Source organism: Sturnira hondurensis, unplaced genomic scaffold (genome assembly GCF_014824575.4).
Source record: "Sturnira hondurensis isolate 20B ecotype Veracruz unplaced genomic scaffold, ASM1482457v3 Scaffold0005252, whole genome shotgun sequence".
NCBI classification, from domain to species: Eukaryota; Metazoa; Chordata; class Mammalia; order Chiroptera; family Phyllostomidae; genus Sturnira; species Sturnira hondurensis.
Genome location: NW_028077883.1, coordinates 6166930 through 6185817, shown reverse-complemented (window position 1 = coordinate 6185817; position 18888 = coordinate 6166930). Strand labels below are relative to the sequence as shown.

General features: G+C 42.2%; 1 protein-coding gene across 8 annotated transcripts in view; it reads left to right on the top strand.

The window, feature by feature from the left end:
• DYNC1I1 (dynein cytoplasmic 1 intermediate chain 1) overlaps positions 1–18888 on the top strand; it is a 294039-nt gene that overhangs the window by 191673 nt on the left and 83478 nt on the right. For all 8 annotated transcript variants that reach the window (XM_037046446.1, XM_037046445.1, XM_037046444.1 and 5 more), the window contains one exon: positions 1273–1398. In XM_037046446.1, coding sequence (XP_036902341.1) covers positions 1273–1398 — 126 coding nt within the window. The remainder of the gene's footprint in view (positions 1–1272; positions 1399–18888) is intronic.

Genomic DNA, 18888 nt, shown 5'->3' with positions numbered 1-18888 from the left:
GTAGATGGTTAGTTATGATTGCCTAGAGGACTAGAGGCCTGCATTGCATCTTAAAAAATGAGTTAATGATGTACATGACAGAGAAGAGGTGTTCCAATGAGAGTGCAGACTCGGTGGTGCACAGGCTGTACCTATGACCCTCAGGACTAAGATGGTGAGGCTGGGTCATAGAGTGTGGGGGGTGGGAGGTGGGTGGGGAAGCTGTGAGATATTAAACAGAAGAGGTAGAAAATGCCAGATCATGAAAGATCATCCTACATGGTCTGTATTTTATCCTGAAAGTAATAAAAGCTGTTAAAGTATTTTAAGCAGAGGAGTGACTTAGCCAAATGTCTGTTTTGTAAAGTCATATTGACAAAGGATGGAGAGTGGAGGAGGTGAGGCTAGGGCCTGGAGAGCCTGGATGCAGGAAGCCATTTAGGAAGCTGTCGCCTTCATTCAGGTAAGACATTAGTTTGGGAGGCTCCCACCATAAGGATGAGATGTAAACATGCATTTGATAGGCATTGAGGAAGTAGTAAAACACGGTACGTGGGGTTGAGAAAGAGGAAGGAGAAAAAATGAATGTGGAGGATCTAGCCTGGGCAGCTAGGTGAATATTAGTGAAAAGCACCCAAAGAGGGAACATTGAAAAAGCAGGTTTTTGTAGAAGGCGGTGCACTCATTTTTCTATGCATTGCACCTGATGTGTCTATGGACAGCTCTGAGAAGTGCCCAGTAGGCAGTGAGATATAGGATCTGCAGCTAAGAGAGAAATCAAGTTTAAAGATACAGATTTGAACACTGCCGGCATATTAATGCTTGTTAAAACCATTGGAGTAGCTGAAACCACCCAAGGGAGAATATGCAGATAGACACAAAAATAATAGAGCATAAAACAGCTTCCTTGAAACAAAGATAATAGGAGAACCTTCTCCTTCTATGGGGGGCTAAAAAGAGTGGGTAGGAGGAAGAAAATCAGGAGACACATGTGTAATGGAAGCCAATACAGGAGAGAGGAAGGAGTGGCCCAAATGTCAGCTAATAGAGAAAGGCACAGCCGTGCATGCAGTATGGTAGTTATGGGTGACTACAATGAGCACACGTGGTGTGTTGAAGGCCGAAACCAGAATGCAATACCTTGAGGCATGAAGTTGGTATGAGGTACACCACAACTTAAAAAGAAAGTAGACATTGAAAGTGTGTCATATAGCATGTGTCTATACGAATTAAGAAAGTTTTCTTTGTGTTGTCATTTTGGCATAATTTATCCTTGTGACCGCTTCTGTCCAGTACCCGGAGCTGATGGTCGCTTCTTACAACAACAACGAAGATGCTCCTCATGAACCGGATGGAGTGGCCTTGGTTTGGAACATGAAGTTCAAGAAGACCACCCCAGAATACGTCTTCCACTGTCAGGTAGGAGTCAGCATAGTAAACATGACTTACATCTCCTACTAGACCAAATATAGTTCACACTGCCTTGGATCTGTCTTAAGTGGAGAGGAAGAACTAAGTTTAAAAATGGAATTGTTGACAATTTTGGAAAATTCCCCCACAGTAACCTAATGTTTTGGGAAAGTGGCAACCCTCTCCAAACAGTTAGGAAGCCTGGTTGGGGACTCTGTGTCATTTTCTTTCTATTTAAAACCACCCCCATAAAGTTGAGTTTATAAAGACCTTGCGTTTATGAAGAAATCGTGGTGTACCACTTCCTCTGCTTAGCAGCAGCATATGCTTGACCACCCACGTGGACATCCTCAGAGCAGTACCACTTCAAGTCCCTCCTCTCTCCAAAATGCGGTTCAATGGGATTTCGCCAATTTTAACTTTTCCGGGCGCCATCTTGCTTACAGATAATATTTTTGTAGCCGGGTTAAGGGGATACCTTTCACGAATCTTTCTTGAATTGTTGAAAAATATAGGTGTTGTTTTCAGCATCTATATTTCTCAGCAAGTGCAGAGACCATTTCAAATAATTTTGAATAGTGTACACCCTGTGTCTGCTGACACATTTGTCTTCTCCCCCCTTCAGTACAATACAGGCTGAAATTACGTTACACTTGCAAACATCCAGCTTTGCTCTGTTGCCATGACTATCCTAAATAATAGGCCTCAGCAGTGGCCGATACACCAACCCCTTTATTAATGCCCTCGCCTGTGATTAGGCACAGGAAAATGCACAACAAACATTCCAGCTCAAGTTTCAGTTCCTCAGATACCACGGTGCGGACGGACTGAGCTGCAGTTTACTCCGAATACAAATACATCGGTTGAAGAGGGTGGGTAAACCTGTTGGTATTTGGAAGTTTAGTGCTATTTTATGTCTAAGAACCGAGTATCTTTTTTGAACTCAAATGTGTTTAGACTTTAGGACATTATCAGATGTAATTCGGGGAACAAGAGCTGCTGGGATAAACGCCCCAGCCCCGACCTGACTGAGCAGCCGCTGACGATGGACATGTTTTTCTAATTTGCCATCTTAACAACAACAAGCATTCGAGGTCTGCATAGTAAATACCCTTTATTTTTTGAACCTTTGAAATAAGAACAGTTTTCTCTTTCTTTTTTTAAAAAGATTATCTAATTTGTCAGTTTGATAAGCTCTTTTGGTAAACATAGAAGCACACAATGTTAATTTTGTTAAATTTTAAGATGTTTACTGAATTACCAGGGAAAACTCTCAAAGAATTATGGGGTAAGCAGAAGCACATTTAAAACAAAAAACAGTGCCATTTAATATTACATAAATATCTTGAATGTTGAAAGAATAAGAGGTAACAATACATTGTTTTAGTCGATGTACATGCTGTTTTTCAAAGTTTATATTAACAAACTAACAGCCTATGATGATAACAATTTGATAATATAGTTAATATTGACAACATTGCATAGTAGACAAGTCAGTAGGCACATGATAATGATGTTTAGAATGAAATTTCAAAGGTCTTTGGAATTAACTGGAATTCCCAAACACCCTGTTTTATCGCACAGTTGTTAATGCCAATATTGACTGAAAAGAGCATCTTCTTTTCTTCTCCTGGTGTCTTTAAGGTTATTTACCAAAAATCTCACCAACCTGCATTTAATCTTATTTTCAGTTTCTCTACTGAATGATCCAATACATGTATTTTAGAAGAAAATATGCTCCTGATTTTTAAAAAAGTCAGAAGTAGCCCTGGCTGGTGTAGCTCAGTGGATTGAGTGCGGGCCTGTGAAGCAAAGGATCGCGGTTTGATTCCCAGTCAGGGCACATACCTGAGTTGCAGGCCAGTTCCCAGTGGGGGACACATGAGAGGCAACCACACACTGATATTTCTCTCCCTCTCTCCTTCCCTTCCTCTCTCTCTGAAAATAAATAAATAAAAATTTCTTTAAAAAGTCAGAAGTATTCTGAAAATTGCAATCAAATATGCTAACGGAAATATCCCTGCATGCCCCCAGTCCCTACTACTATCTTTATTCTCTCTGGGGACCAGAAGTGAAAAGCATTCTAAATTCTACCTAGAATTCTCAGTAGAAGGAAAGTGAGAATTCTAATACTTTTAAACTTTGGGGTTAAGTGGCACGTGCAAAAGACCTGGAGGACTCTGAGAGGCTAGGTACCAAGGAAAAGCTGCTCATTTCAACACATGTTTAAAGATAATGAAAATCATGATTGTGCGACTCAGACTTGAATGATAAGTAGTAGTTCGTATAAATGGCCCTTAATATTCATGAAAAGCACATTTAGCAAATCTTAGGAAAACCTTACTTGCTGAATACCACCAGAATACCTCATTTCTGTGATTAAATTATTTCTCTTACACGGATCTAACTGAAGGGGGCAGAATGTATCACCAGCTCTGGAAAAAGGAAAAGGAAAAGAGCTTTTGCCCTTCCAAGGAGTGGAGGAAAGGGAAGAAGTGCAATCAAGCAAAGTGATTATGAAGGCCTTTCTGGGGACTCCTGGTGGTTCGAATATGCAGCGATGGTTGGAAGCGCTGGGATGTAGAGGAGAGACGAAGAAAGGGGATGGCAAGTGCCGTAGGTGACCTGCATCTTTATTTCGAAGTGGGAACTTTTCCTCTTGCTCCACATTTCCTCTCTCCTCTTTGACCCAAACTGAAGTGGCATTTCTTGTCTTCATTACTCTGATGCCAATCCCCTACCTGACTCTGTTTGAGAAATTTCCTAACCAAGTCCCCTGTCATTCCCACCTGGTCCCCACCAACACACACACACACACACACACACACACACACACACACACTTACATTTCCTGTGGCTCACTCATTGCTGGCATCTGCTTTGGTGGTGAATGGTTAGAACACCCAGAGTCGTTTTTTCCAGGAATGGGCTCAAGACCACACTCAGCATGACATAGGGACCATGGGCATTGGGGAGTTGGGGAGTACCATTTCTCTCAGAAGAGTGACCCATCTTGCTACCGTTGGTACCCGTGAAGTTAGGATAAAAGCCAGGTAGATATCAGTGGTAGTCAGAAGAAAACAAAGTGCTATAATACTGAGTATGCCTGAGCTGATGGGGGACCAAACCAGGTGTAACTTGAGCCATCAGGAAAGTTTTAGATGAATTAGTAGAAGGAGGTTAGGGGGAGGGAAAAATAACAAGGGCCATTTGGTGACCATACGCAGAACTCTGATCACTACTGTGAATGTAACTGCCTTTGTCTGTATTTTACATTTTGCCAGCCCTTCTGCCTTCATGATCTCCTTGATTCTTACAGCAGTGCGGCAGAAGAGTTTATTCCTCTTCTCCCTTTGAGAGACTCTGCTCTTCAATAGCTTCCCAGTTCGTGAGCGGTAGAGCTGGGCCCGGAACAAGGCTCACTCTCCCAAGCTGCCCTCAGTGTGGGGCAATATGGGCCTTGAGAGCAGAGGCTGTGCGATTCATGCAAAGTGTATCCTTGGCAGCCTGCCACTCATGAGATGCTGGTTAAACGTGGGCCTAGAGGTAGCTGCTGCAAAGAGATGGTGGCTCAGCAACCCCCGGGATTGTGTTCAGACCATTGCTGAATGGGCTGTGGTCCTTGGTAGCCATGCAGTCTGGCATCACGGACCCAATGCAAGGCATCAGCTACATCCGGGGCCTAGAATAGTCAGGCAGAAGGGCATCCACCCACTGGGTTCTCTCCTCTCTGTCCTTTAAGACTTCTGGGTAGAAAAGACTCAGAGGGGCCCTTGGGCCACTCGGGACCCCTCTGGCCGTGTCCGGGCTAGGGAGGGATATGATGGTGAGCCAGACAGTAGGGCTGTCAGCAGGGAGACTTTTTTAAAGAAAATGTTTAATGAATATATATGTATATATTTAATGTTTAATGAATATATATATATATATAGTTTAAGACTATATATATATAGTCTTAAAATATATACATTATATATCTATGTATAATCTTAAAAAATTAAAGCTGTTTAGATATAAAAACAGCAAATCGGAGACCTTGATTGCCAAGCGTTTCTCAGTTACAACATGCATTTCTTGTTAACAGATGAATGGTGGCCACTTCTCCCGAGCCTAAAGGGGAATTTGGAGAGCCCGCAGGATTAAAATACATGTGAGAAAAACCCAACTCCCACTCACCAGCCTCTCAGTTTTCCCGTATAGCCTTTCTGGTCTCTGGTAAAACTTACTTATTACACCTGGTCTTTTGTAGACACAGTCTCACTGAAACCAGGTAGTTGTGCTTCCACATTCTCCTGTGATGTGCCAAGAATTTAGTTATTAGACAGTTTGCTTAGTAGGAAAGAGGACTGTGGACAGGGAGAAGTAACAAGTACTGTACAATGACTATACTTCTATCATTTTGGAATAATTACATTAGCTATCCATTTCTTGATCTCTGCGGATTCTTCCTCTTTTTCAAAAGCATGTAATTGCAAACAAATCCTTTGGCTCAGGAAAGCATCATTTCGGGCACTAGGGGAAAAAAGCGCGCAAAGAACAGACATCAGTTCAGTGTCCTTTCTCGAAGACTGACAGGCTCTCAGCCTCATCATGGACAGATTGCAGCCTGAAGATTCATTTCTCTGTTAGGGATAGCACGGCCGAATACCTTCTACTTCCATGGGCAGTTTTGTGTCTTTACGAAACTGAATATTTATAGTGGGCCTGGTCCTGCATTTTCTATTTTCATTTCAGTAAGAGCTGTCCACACTTGGAAAAGATCAGTGGCCTCTGCATGGAAATCAGCCCCTCAGCCCCACCACACGGTTTGGCAGCTCTCCTGCCGTCTTCTGTAGTGGCTTCCACACACTGTCATTGCTTATGCGTCCTGACCACCCTGCCTTGCTTACCCTGGTGTGGTCTTTCTCTTTTCAACAGAATGAATAGAATCAGAAATATATATCTTAGAATTATCTGCATTGAGGTAAGTGGAAAAGTTATATTTAGAGGCTTGGTTTGGTCAGAGGTTTTTATTTTTACTTTTATTTTTTCCTGATTTGGTTTCTTTGTTCTTAGCATGCTCTTTTTAAGGATTATCTGACAATGACCTGACACTGAAAATGACCTGAAACCCTCACTATTTCAGGGAGAAAGAGAATGCGAAGTGGGGTGGTATTAACCAGCCTCATCTGAGCCAGTGTTTAAAACCCTCAGTTGACTTTTTCCCTCTGTGTGACTGCGCTTTTCATCAAAAGCCTATAAAAGTTATCGACGAGATTGCAACTACTGCTTGAGCCACCCAAGATTGGGTTCTGTGTGACATTCCTGCTGACCTTGAAAAGAGTCCCTCATGCCCCTACCACCCACCCCCGCGAGGAGTGCTGGTGACACCAGAGGGAAGATGGGCCAGTGGTAAGGAGAGGGGTCAGGAAGCCGGGACTTCCACCTCCAATCCCAGCTGGCCACACTGCTGAGTGACCTGGGGGAGTTGTCGACACTTTGCCGTGTCGTGGAAAGAAAACTCACTCCAGTCTCTGGTGGAACCTTGAAGCTTATTTCAGAAAACTTGATTTTTCTCCCATCCGCTTTTGTCCTTTCCCAACCTCATTTGGATTGTGCTCCACAACCCAAATGAACAAAACAGCTATGGGCACAAAGACATAAATTAATTTCAATGCTTTTCCCAAGGTCTATCATGACCAGAGCCGTGTTAGAATGTAATTGAAGGGTTTTTATTATTTTTTTAATTAAAGGAAGGGTAATTTTCTTAGGGCCTGTCTGATTTTTTTTAAAAGGAAGTTTCTAAGCTTTCCTCTTGGATGTGGCAAGAGTGGTTACTCAGTAGAAGTCAATAAAGAGGAGATGAATGAATACAACATTTTTTTGCAACTAGGGCTACAGATCCAAAATGAAAAGACGTAATTGGTGCTTAGAAATGGGAGAATAAAGATCATGGACAAGAGCATGAGAATCTACGTAAGCCCCAGGCAGTTTTCAAACTGGACGCTGGACCGACTGCAGGAGGGAGGAACCCGGAAGGGGAAACCTCAGCCGCTGTCATATAGATTGTGATAACACATTTCCAAGTCTACAATCAGTGAAAATTAAAGAATGCAAGTGACATAAAGGTGAAATTACGCTGTGACATAAAAGATACAAATTATACGGAGAGAACAAGAGGTACAGCAGCACAGCAGTGCTACTTTGTGCCTTCAGGGAAAGGCGTAAGGGGGTTTCGGCGGACGTGCTGAAATGAAATGCAGACATTCGGAAACACTTCTTTCATGCCAATTGAGTCTGACTGGCCCGACAGTCGAGGCCAGAGCTAGACACTGATTCTTATTAAATCAAACAGCAGGGACTTCTTTTTCTGTTTTTTTGGCCGAGGAAGCTGGAAGCAGAGAAACTGCCTCGCCAGCTTTCATTCTTGATCTGCCCTTCTGGAATTTTCTCCAAGAAGTTACACAAGGAGAAGCAGAATTGACCATTGGAATTTATCTAGGGAAATCACAATGATCAGAAGGATTATAGCAAACAGACTGTTTCATATAACAGATTGTTTTCACGATTCCTCATCTGAAAATAGCAATGAAGGAGACCGTGCACCGTGCAAGTGACATCGTAAGCTTTCTAAGAGGGGGCACCATGAGAATATACCTTTGAACAAATTGTTTTTAAATTGCTTTCTCTGTCTTGCCATGTCATATTGCAAGTGATTAAGCGAAAGTTTGCTATTATTGCCAGAACTATCTAAGACTTCCTAGCATTTGCTCTGCCCCATTAATGTACACACATATGGGAGGCATGAAAACCCAACATTGGAGACTTTACTCAGTTCCCTAAATGCCCTTCCTCTCCTTCCCGTGCCCTGAGCTGAAACTGTCTGCACTGGGCTTTCTTCAGTTGTGCTTCATCAAGGAAGCACACCAGGAATTGGTGAGGCTGAGTGATGAGAGCCCCATGGCAGTATGAGAGGTGTTCCAGCCTGTCACCCCCCTCGTCCTTCTGCCCTGCACCAGCCACTCACGGTGGCAGAAGGGAGACGGTGTTCTCAGGGGTCTGTGCTGAAGGCCAGTGGAGCTCTAGTTACTCCTGGGATTACTGTGGAGCTAAAAGAGTTGACAGAGGTGTATTAGTCTGCTCAGACCCCCCTAACAAAATACCATAGACTGGACGGCTTAAACACCAGAGTGACCTCCCCACAATTCTGGAAACTGGTTAGTCCCAGATCAGGGTGCCCGCCACTCTCCTATCTTGGAAACAACTGCCTTCTAGCAATTTCCCATGCCGTAGAAGTAGATAGCAAGCTTTCCTGGTGTCTAATACCACCCTGAGGGCCCGTTTTAATGGCCTCGTCCAAACCTAATTACTTCCCAAAGGCCTCATCTCCAAATACCACTACATTGAGGCATAGGGCTGCAACATAGCAGTTTTAGGGAGACATAATTCAATGGTAGTAATAGGTGAATATGTTTTGAGAAGATGAAGTTCTCTCTTTACATTTGGCTTTTTCTCTATTATTGCATGAGGGTCCATGGGAGTAAGCTTAAGGCTTGGCATTCTTATTTTTCTTCCTTGAATGTATTCCTAAAGAAATTTTACTCAACTTAGATTCATTCATTCATTCACCCATTCATTCAACAGATATTTTGGGAGTACCCACCATGGGCAGGTCCTCAGTATAACAATTGGCTGAGCTGAAAAGAGGCTGTCCTCTGTCCACAAGAACTTGTCACTTTGCCTCAATCCCCACTACGCCCCAATTCCCATCACCTGGCCAGATCTCCTCACATCTGTCAGATCCCCATGTGTGGTTTTTATATACAAATGCCAAGTGAAGAGGGAACCGGAAGCAATTCCAAAGTTCTCTCATTTCACTTATTTAAATGTTTGATTCAAAACTAAATGGTGATGATATATTTACTGAGAGCTGGGAGACAGTTAAGCACACAGTGGTTACGGATGGGTTATATGGTCATACAACCTGGGTTTATAATTTGGGTCCCACCACTTGGAAGTTCTGTGACCTTGAGCAAGTCATACATGAGAGTGAAATAAATAATATACATGAAGTATTTAGTGCCAAGTACATAGTAAGTAACTAGGGCATGTCAGCTAGAATTGTTATCTAATGTATAGAAATGATATTCAAAATATGTAGTCATCAGTATGGCCCTGTCCAAAGAGCATGGGTGAGGCTCCCATTGTGACAGGAATTACATCTTTAAAAAAGGGAGGGACCAAGGGGCCAGGCAGAAGCGTAGCACTGGAAGGACCTGGAGAAAAGCGTCAATCCAACAAGTATGAAATGACCTCAACATTTTATTAACTGGTGATGTTGTACTAGTGTGTGTGGCTTGGATATCATCCTGCTACTCTGCCTTCACCATGACCAGGTGCAGATGCATTTGTTTCCAAGGCTTCGTTACTCACTGATTGCGTCAGGCAGAGGCTTCCTATGGGAAGGAACCTTCTGGTTTCTGCATGGCTAATACACCTGCACTGAAGTCTGTATAGACTAGCTGACCATTTGCCACGCAGAACTCACTCGGTGGAGCGTAGAGTAGGAATAAGGAAGATGGAACTGACAAACATTCTCCTTTCATCTCAGGCCAGATTAGCATTTCTGCTAAGAGCTGTTCTTCCCAAAGACATATGTCCCAGGTCCCCTAGGTGAGGCTTCTATCCCCTGAAGTATCAGATTGTTCTTTTTCCTTTTTATCCTATAACATTTTAATATGGGCAGTAACATGCCAGGTGGTCTAAACAGAAACTATTAGAAGGGCAGCCCTCTCCCTCAGAGGTATGGCCATAGAGGACCCTGTGCCCAGGGAGGAAAGAGCAGGCAGTGGCGGGTGGGGGCGCTGTGATGTGCCCCAGGCCATTAGCACCCACCAGGACTGCTCTAGGCTGCTGCCTCCTCTTTTCGGGGGGTGTCCATGCATTGCTTTGGCATCATTATATTCAAGGCACAGATCCACTTCTGGACTTCAGGCTATCCCTAAAAAAATTAAACCTTTTTATTCTTCTTTGCAGTCTTGACCAAAACCTTCTGACTTCTGTGTGTGTGTGTGTGTGTGTGTGTGTAAGCTGCCTAATATTGGGGTTGTTTGAACATATCATGTTATTCATAAATACAGAGATGTTAACATTCCCCAGTAGTCACAGTATTATTTGAATTCATCTCAGACAGTGGGTCTCGGCAAAAAAGGTGTTCTTTTCATTTCTGAGATTGATTTTTGAAATTATCATAACACATTAATATCAAAGAGAATTTTTGCAAGAAGAACCATCATCCTCACTTCTGAGGAAGTTTTTTAACCTGGTTGTAACAAGTAGCCTTGGCTACTTGGTTTTTACCGTGTTCATACTTGATTTATGATTTTAAAACGGTGTGTTTATTGTTAGACAAAGAATTAAACAAAACATCGCTTTCCTTAGGCGAAAGATTTAGTCGATTTTTAATTGTAATCTCCTTACAAATGTACTGAGTATATATATATATATATATATTATATGTTACAAATCATTGCTGCCATAATCATCGTAAAATATCTACACTTTCTTTTGTTGTTGTCCTCTTAAGCTGATGTTTTCTTTGGTTTGTTTTAAAAGTATTTCCAGTCCCTACATATGATAAGGTGTGTTACTTAACAGTGCTTTTTTTACTTGATAATTTGGTCTGGCATTATGCTCAGTACTTGAAATTAAATTTATTTTTATATGCAACAAAAACCTTTATTTCTTTAAAATAAGTTTTTTGTGTGGTAAATATGGCCTTCTGAAAACAGAAAGGGACAGGAGCAAAAATTATACACAAGTACCCACACTCGTATAAATGCACACACACACCCAAGACTCTAAAAATCCTCGTCAAAATTTATATCTCATGAAAGAGAATTATAGTAACGTGGATGGTTTGCCAAAACCTCCAGCAGTGACAAAATCCACAGACTGTCCTGAAAGGGATGCCTTTGCCAACCCAAGCCCCTCCAGATGGTTCAGATTAGAGATGTTTAAAAGCTCATGGCTGCAGTAGTTCGGTTTAGAATTCGTAGTTAATTCAGTCGATAAAATAATGCAAATTTGAAACCCTAGCCTGTGTATCAGAAAAATCATCAAATCTTATGATTGCTCTTCGGGGAGGTAGGTATGTGATGTGTTGATTGTTAAGTGATCTAATTGGAATAATAAAATTAAGCAAGAAGGGGTTTAAAAAAAGGATTGAAAATACAGGAGTGTAAGTCAAAACTTTCTTCTCTGCAAAACATTTATTTCTTTAAGCTGTCATATCCAATCCATTTGTATGGGATTCGACAGCCAATTGTCATTTCCTGAGATAAACTGTGTAAAGAGGTTGTGTTACAGAGACAGCATGAAAAAAAACCAGGAAAAATAGCTACAGAGCACGATACACAGAGAGGCCAAATGTCCTTGGAGCCCAGAGTGTTGCCAGGATTCCCTCACCTTCCTAAGAACAGCAGATGAGTAGCTTATGCTCAAGTTTTCCCTTTGGCATATTCAGCCTCCCCCCGCCCCACAACCCCCCAGCACATACTATTTCTAAAAGAAAGTGCTCTTGGTCTACATTTCAATAAATTAGTTTGCCTTATATGTGGTTTTTAACCTTGGCGGGGGCTCTGTATGAAGAGCGAGGTTGCACACTGTGTTCTCTGGCATGAGATGGGCAACAGTTACTCCAGGGACCCCCAAAGGCCCCATTACTAGAAGCCTGGCTCCCTCATGCCCTTTCTTATGTCTAAAACGAAAAGTGTCCCACCCTCTGATCCCCCAGCTGGGCAGCCGGCAACAGCTCCGGGAAAAGAACTCCCGTGTGGGAACGGTATTAATTTAGTGATGGGTGCCATTGTGCTTGCTGCCTGCGGCACAGACGAAGGCACACAGCGATGTTTAGAGAATGTTCACCTAAGGGCCCAAAGCCTTTCAGAAAACGTGGGACAAAGATTCTACGAAAATAGAATCAGAAGGTTTCAAACAATAGTGCATGACTTGAGAGGGCTGGACTCTCAAAGGTGGCACAGTTTTCAGTGCCCCCAGAAAGGAACACACTTTGAGAATTTTCTAAGTATAAAAACCGGCTTTTCGTGTCTGGAAGGAGCTCCACAATCAAAGCAAATGTGCTTCTTTGACAGAAAACTGCACACATACACACATACACACACACCCATATACATGTATAGACACATACACATGTACGTGCAAAGAAAAACATGGGGTAGAAAGGACAGATAGAAGTACACAAAATTTGTGTGGACTCATGGTGATTTTTATTAAAAAATTAATTTTGTTTTAGCAACAGACATTGTACTTGCCAATCGTAACTGCTGATCCATAGTTTGGCATCCTTACTCATTTAGTCCTTGTAACCAGAGATTGTATTTTTGTTTCATCTTCTTATCATTTTTTAAGTAGAAGGAAATGCAAACCCCAGCTAAAGTCAAATTCCTATTTTAGGATAGTTTGACCGTATTCTACCATATGGACAATGGAGGGAGTTTGGTGTTGTTTAGTTTTGCTTTTTATTTTGTTTTTCGTGTGCTTATTTCTCATATGACTCATTACTTTCCTCTAAGGCTCATGATTGTGTAGAATTGTACTATCTCAGAGTTGAAGGGAACCTTCCTGGTTTTCTGGAGCCACTGCTTCTTCAAACCCTGGGTTCTCTTAAACGATCTTGTCTTCCGTGGCCATCCTCATCCAGCCCTGCTTGAATATCCTTCAAGCTGTCGCGGGACAAACCACCCGGCTCTGGCCAGAGCAGGAGTGTCTCCCAGTGCCCTTGCGTCCCACCCTAAAGGACTGCACATCACAGACGCAGGCAGTCATGCCGGGGTGCCAGAGGGACCAAGTCTGGGAGCAGGGCCGCTGGCTGGGGTCCCTGAGGAATGAGCACACAGATGTAACACCGCCTGTCCTCCACCACCACTTTTCTTCTGTTTCTCACTAGCTTTGTCTCCAACCTGGCTTCCTTTAAAATCACTTCGTCAAAGGCATAACAACACTGTGTCCACCTATTGCTGTTAAAGTTGTTGGAAAGGCTTCACTTTGGGGAAAGGTGCTCAGGGAAGGGAAAGTTCTACCTGGGCTCTATCATTCCCCAGCCCCCAAACTTTTTACCAGACTTTGGCCACGCCCCTGTGTGCTTCATGGCATTCCCTTGAATGCACTTGGTAAAACTGAGAAGACTTGCTAAACTTTGGAACTGAATTTCACTGTATTTCCCCCTGTGCATATTGAAAGCTACTGAGACAGACTTAACGCAAACCTCCTGCCTTTACAACAGCACAGTGTGTTCTCTCCTTTGTAAGAGGGACGTTTGAGCCAAGTTCTGTACAGCATCACAAGTTCAGACAACATGGGGAAAGAAGGCCAGTTCTTAAGTCATCTATGGCTCACTAAAGGAGGTAACAAAATGAATATTTTTTGAAAAGTAAATAATCGTGCTCTCCAAACTGTCCTTTGTATAAATAGAAATTTTCATATAGCAGGTCCAGTATGATATCTGCTGATTCAGGCTGGTGTTGCTGCAATAAAAATATATTAAGACTAAGTATGTGATGGCCTGAACTAGTAATCAAACACCAAGGGGCTGATCGCTTTAACGAAGAATTAGGAATTTTTTGTATATTATAGTTCATAACTATGCATTTATACTTGAGGGACTTAGAAAATATTCATTTCCCAACACTATTCACTTAGTTAGCCAAGTACTATTTTTTATAGACAGTATAAAGGGAAACCAGTTACCTTTTATTATTCTGCAATAATTTCACAGCTAGTTAGGTAGTTGTAGTGTTCTAGAATAATGTCAAAATAAACGGGAAAAGAGCCCCTTGAGTTTCTCAGACTCATATTATTTTGATGCCAAATTGAAAATATTTCCCTCAAAATCCTCATGGATATTTTAATGTTGTCTGTAGCATGGATTCTTATCTTGAAGGACCCAAAACTGTTGAATCTTGCCTATCAGTAGAATAAATTTGACTCATAAATACTCTACATTACTGCTCTCAACCTTTAGAGTCTTCTAAAGCAAGGAAAGGTATAAATGAGCAAATGAATCATATATTTCTATTTTATGTAGATGCTACTGAAAACTTTTAATGAGGATAGTTGCAACTAGTTGATATAACAATGTTTGGGTTCACGATTCTAAGACCACAGCAAGCTGCAAGGTACAACACATTGGGAAGGATTTAAACGTGGAAATAAGGCAAGGCTTTTCATTTCGATCTGCAGAACACAATTTGCCATACCCTTAGGTCGATGGCAGGTTAGCCCAAAGAAAAACACTCTCAAGTTATGCGCAGCATGTTTTTAAAAGACCAATGAATGGATTTTTACTGCGTGGTTTACATGTATCAAGGCAAGAAAGATGATGTGTGGGAAAATAGGCAGTATCAGTTCAACAGAGTTTGGTGCACATGCCAAGACCTATATGAGAAGTTATATATGCCCCAAGCCTGATATTTGGACCCTGAGTTCTGTTCTTTCTGGCACCCAGCCACTGGGGCCATGATCCGTTTCACTAGTTCAGCTAGTTCAGTTACCACCTGTGTTCCAACGATGAAGTCAGACCAGGAGGGAGGGACGCTCGCCGTGTTTATTATTCCACTAGGGAATGCTCTGCCCTCGAAGGCTGATCGGATGAGGGTGGGATCGCAGGCAGCAGGTATGCCATGAACAACAAACCCATATTCTTAACATATGTTTAATTTGAGTAACTCTCCTCCTTTCAAATACCTCTTGATTTTAAATCCACATCCTGATTTGCCCACTCTCGTTACCATTTTCTGCTGCCTGTTCTGAATTAATCCTTTGAGGTGGTCATTCCCCGGAAAGAAAAAAGGAAAATGAGAAGAGAGATGCAGCGTCGGGAACGAGAATGAAAGAGGATGGGAGAAAGCAGAGGAAAGGGGGTCATTAAGCGGAGTCTGCTTTCACGTGTTAGGTGTTCTTTGAGCCGGGGACACAGGAGAGGTAGGGGAAGATGAGAAGTAAGTGCTCAGGAAAGGCACTCGGAAGGTTGCCCGTTAATGCCCCTGCGGAAGAATGGAAATCACTTCTTTGCAGTAGGGCTCAATTGACAAAGATTATTTTGATTCTCCGTCATATTTCATCTCGAAGAATTGATATAATCTAAAAAGTGGTTAAAATTATTAAAATAGTTTCCATAGTAGAAAATTAAATGATTTTCACTGTCATAGTTAGTGTTTAAACTGAGATCACTTGAATTATATTTTATGGAGTAATCATGTCACTGGGATGTCTAAACATTCTTTGTAAAAGTAGTAATCCCTGATTCTGATTTTTCATCAATATAAAACTGACTAAAGGTTAGAAACATTAGCCACCAATTGCTGCTGTTTGTAAAACCTGCAGAGAAAGCTAGTTTTCTTGAGGAATTCTGAATTAAAATACATTCTCCACCTTGGAACTATTAACCCTTTAGGATGCTTTCTACATTTTTTCTTAGATTTTAAATCAGGGGATCATGAAACGGCTTCAAATAATTTAGAATCTACTTAAAACTGAAATAAAACTGAAATAGCAATATCTTATGCTATTATCTATTATAAAATAGGAAAATATTATGTTGCCTGATGTCATTAAATTCACTTTTCCTATGTCTATCTGTGTATGAAACCTATCAAATCCACGTTTTCTTAGATCATATACACTTAGTTAAGTGAGATCTTGTTAACAGTATAAACCACATTTCTATAGTCACCTCATCTGCAATTTAGGATTTCTGGGCTCTTCAAATTCCCCCAGGTTTTTTCTGGGGGCTCCCAAAGGAGGCTGCAGGCGTGCTCACAAAGGAGTTTCCAAGGACCACCTGTGATGCTAATGGCAGCTTGCCGGGCCTCCAGCACCCAAGCTCCACTGTGTTCCCCATCAGGCACCCCAGGGCTGGCTGCCACTCACCTGCAGAGTGAGCTTCACACCCATGTGCTGGTTTCCATGGCTGCTGTTTGAGCACCGGAACCCTGAACAGCCCAAGGACTTGTAGAGCTAAAGCCAGTCAGGCCAGGGAATGTTCCATGAAAAGGGAGACAGAATGACTCCCTGCCCTAAGTGTGTATTTTTTGTCTCAAGGAAGCCTAATTGTTTAAAAATATTTTATTTATAAAGAGAGGGAAGGGAAGGGAGAAAGAGAGGGACAGAAACATCAATGGATGGTTGCCTCCCCTGTGTCCTCTACTGAGACCTGGCCCACAACCCAAGCATGTGCCCTGACTGGGAATTGAACTGGCAACCCTTTGGTTAGCAGATCCACTCAATGCACTGAGCCACACCAGCCAGGGCTCAGGGAGTCCTGATTAGTGCCAGCTGGTACTCCACTGTCTCCCAAGTTCATTTTAACAGTAGTACCCTGTTGTAAGTGTGGTTCTGGAAGACCTGTCCCACTAGTCAGCTCTTTGAGGCAATCCACATTGTCAACACTGCTGAAGCTCAAATCTGACTACTGTTCAATTTCATTTCAAGTTTGAAAGGTGATGATCTTTACTTCTACACGGAGCCAGACTGCATATCGTCCAGAAAATTCAACAGACATTTATTGTGTCTAGCACCCAGGCCACAAGACGGAGACGGTGTGTACCCTGCCTGTGAGGAGTTTATCCCTCTTCCCCAAGGTCAAAAGCAAGAATGGCCCTGGCTGGTGTGGACAGTTGGTTGCAGGTTCAGTCCCTGGTATGGGTACATATGGGAGGCAACTGATAGGTGTTTCTCTCTCTCACTTCGATGTTTCTCTCCTTTTCTCTCTCTCTGCCTTCCTCTCTTTCTAAAAGAGAAAAAAATGTACTCGGGTGAGAATAAAAAAAATAAAATAAAAAAGCAAGAATGTGTGATCTGCGGTAGATTAAAAGCTACAAAACTCAGATGATTAGTGCATACTTTACACACAGTGGTGCCATCAGACTTAAGACTCGGTATGGAAAGTGGAAAGGGGAGTGAAGACAGGGATGGTTAGGGTAGTTTGTGGAAAGGCCTCTGGGAGGCTGAGCTCGTCTGCATGCAGAAGGAGACGACCTCACATGAAGAATACCTACCTCCTACCTCAAGGTCCTGCAAATGGTTTAGGGATGGTTGGTGAACCACAGGTATTCCTGAGGCTGGTTCCTATTAGACAGGGAAAACTAGAAGCCTCGCTTTTCCTCATCCTTGCTGTGGAATGAAACCAATAAAGTCAGTTACTGTTTAGAAGAGTGAGTGCAGTTCCTTTGTGAGAGAATGTTCCTGGGGTGGGTGTGACCAACAGAGGCCACTGAAGGGCTTTGAGGGGCAGAGGGAGAGTTCAAATAATGCACAAATTAATGGCAACCCTGTTAGCAGCATGTACATCTACCTAAATCAAAATCATAAGGAAACCCTTACCTTTGCGTGTGTATTTTTGCCATTCCACAAATAAAACGTGCCGTTCAAAATCTGGCACCAGGACTGTCTGCACAGGACTGAATTCTGTGGAAGAAAAATACCTACGAGAAGTCTGTATTGCCAGATGCTTGGCATCATGGAGTCCGAACATTTTGAATGTGTTTTGAAATAGCCGTCCAGATGTGTGACAGCTTGTAGCTATGCAGCCCTCATCTGCATTTTGAAGGAAGTGGGGTGCAAACTGGAGGTCCACAAGAAAAGGAGGCTCTTATATTGACTTCTTGGTCTGATTGCCTTGGAAAACAGTAGTTTCATGTTTTGTATTTATTTACTTTTTTGCCTTCAACCAATTTCTTCAACTCTGCCTTTGACCTGGCAAGTACAGACACAGAACTTTCCACAGTACCTTGTATTTGCCATCTGAAAGACATTATTGCCATCAAGTTGTGACATTCTTGGACTCCAGAAGTAGCTATTTAGAAATGCAGCTTCCTTTTGTGTTTATTTGTCCTGCTTCTTGATATTAAATAGTATCAATTCCATATATATATCCATTTGCCCACTTTCTCTACATTTTAATGCTCACGTTCAAGAATGAAATAAGGAAATTAAATAAGGAAAACTATAATAGAGGTTTGTTTATTTTTGAACTAGATTTTCCCATAGAAATTCACATTCTTCCGTGAAAGCTACACACTTCATTCAACCCACCTTAGGTTTATATCGTGCTAGATAATTAAAGACCTACTACAACTGCAGAGAAAATTGCTCAGGAGAATTTATACCTCGTTAGGTGTTTTTTTTTTAAGATTCTACTTATTCATTTATTTTTAGAGAGAAATAGAGGGAGAAAGAGAGGGACAGAAACATTAATGTGTGGTTGCCTCTTGTGTGTCCCATACTGGAACCCGGCCCACAACCCAGGCACATTCCCTGACTGGGAATTGAACCAGTCACCCTTTGGTTTGTAGGCCAGCACTCAATCCACTGAGCCTCAATAGCTGGGGCTACACCTTGTGAGTTTTGCACAGTTCTTTCCTCTAGGCCACAGAGAGAGATTGTTTGTACTTAATACAGTCGGTAAGAAAATCCGTGGACTTTGTCACTGGTATAACATGG